Genomic DNA, 1300 nt, shown 5'->3' with positions numbered 1-1300 from the left:
GCCGGGACCCTGCCCGCGGAGAGCCTGCGGGCCGGCGGCGTGATGCAGGGGGTGGCGGCGGTGCCCTTCGCCTCGGCCATGCCCTTCCGCATCCTCAACAAGGGCCCCGAGTACTTCCGACGGCAAGTGGAGACCGGCGCCAGGAAGCCCAGCGCGGTGGAGAGGCTGGAGGCCGACAAGGCCAAGTACGTGAAGAGCCAGCAGGTCGCCAGCACCAAGCAGGAGCCGGTGAAGCCGCTGCTGCTYAAGCAGCCCCTGTTCGCGCCGGGCACACGCCGCGCCATGCTCACCCCCGGCCGCAGGGCRCCGCCGGGGCCCCGTCGCGTGGAGCCCGCCGGGCCCACGACCTCCCTCAACCTGGAGATCCTCAACAACCTCATCAACGTCTGCGACAGCCCCTTTCCCAAGGCGGAGAGCCCACTGGGCCGGGAGGCGGGCACGGAGGTGGGCGGGCGTGCTGCCGCCCCGCGGCCCCCGGGCGCCGCCGAGCCCGCGAGCAAGCCGTCGGGGGGCTCTGCTGGCTGCAAGCCCTCCGGTGCGGTGGCCGTGCGCCGGGTGGACGTGCGGCCCTGCGGGGCCCTGCGGGCCGCGGCGGCCCCCGTGGCGGCAGCACCAGCGCCAGCGCCTGCCCCCGGCAGCTTGTTGAGCCCGCCGAGCCGCAGCCCCTGCGGCGGGCGCCCCGACAGTGCCCGCCGCCAGACCCTGCTGCACCGCTCCAAGTCGGACCTGAGCGACCGCTACTCGCGGGCCACCGCCGACCTGGAGCGCTTCTTCAACTACTGCGGCCTCGACCCCGAGGAGGTGCAGGACATGGGCGCGGAGCGCTTCGCCCGCGCCGCCTCCGACATCGTCTCCGTCAAGTTCCCCAGCGTGAGCACGGCGAGCTCGGAGGGCGGCCGCTCGCAGCGCAGCGCCGGCACCCTCGAGGAGCGGCCCGCCGAGCGCATGCCCTACAGCATCTCCGTCGTCGAGCGCAACGCCCGCGTCATCAAGTGGCTCTACGGACTGCGGCAAGCCCGCGCGCCCCAGAAGGTCTCCGAYGTATAGCGCCGGGGGTCCGAGCGGGCGGCCGCGGGGCGGGGAGGAGGCGGCGATGCCCGAGCTCCCGCGTGGTGCAGGCGGTTCCCCCAGCGCGTCTGGACTGTTGTAGGACCCTTGAATTTAGCCCCTGCCCCCGTGTTTGCAGAGCTCAGACCCGCCGCAACAGCGGGGATCTCGGCCGGCGGCGCTCGGGCGCTCCGCGGTGCCGCGGGGGAGCTCCGCTTCCCGGCAGAGCCGCCTCTCCAGGGACCCCGAAGCC

General features: G+C 74.6%; 1 protein-coding gene across 1 annotated transcript; it reads left to right on the top strand.

The window, feature by feature from the left end:
* The first annotated feature begins 6 nt into the window (after positions 1-6).
* Positions 7-1294, top strand: FAM110A (family with sequence similarity 110 member A). Its single transcript, XM_085321432.1, has one exon. The coding sequence runs from the start codon at positions 43-45 to the stop codon at positions 1045-1047; it is 1005 nt and encodes a 334-aa protein (XP_085177558.1). The 5' UTR covers positions 7-42; the 3' UTR covers positions 1048-1294.
* Positions 1295-1300: the final 6 nt, after the last annotated feature.

The sequence above is a fragment of the Rhea americana genome, unplaced genomic scaffold (genome assembly GCF_003343005.1).
Source record: "Rhea americana isolate MKP2758 unplaced genomic scaffold, rheAme1 scaffold_696, whole genome shotgun sequence".
Lineage (NCBI taxonomy): Eukaryota > Metazoa > Chordata > Aves > Rheiformes > Rheidae > Rhea > Rhea americana.
Note: the sequence above shows the minus strand (reverse complement) of the source record. Positions and strands in the feature narration are given on the sequence as shown.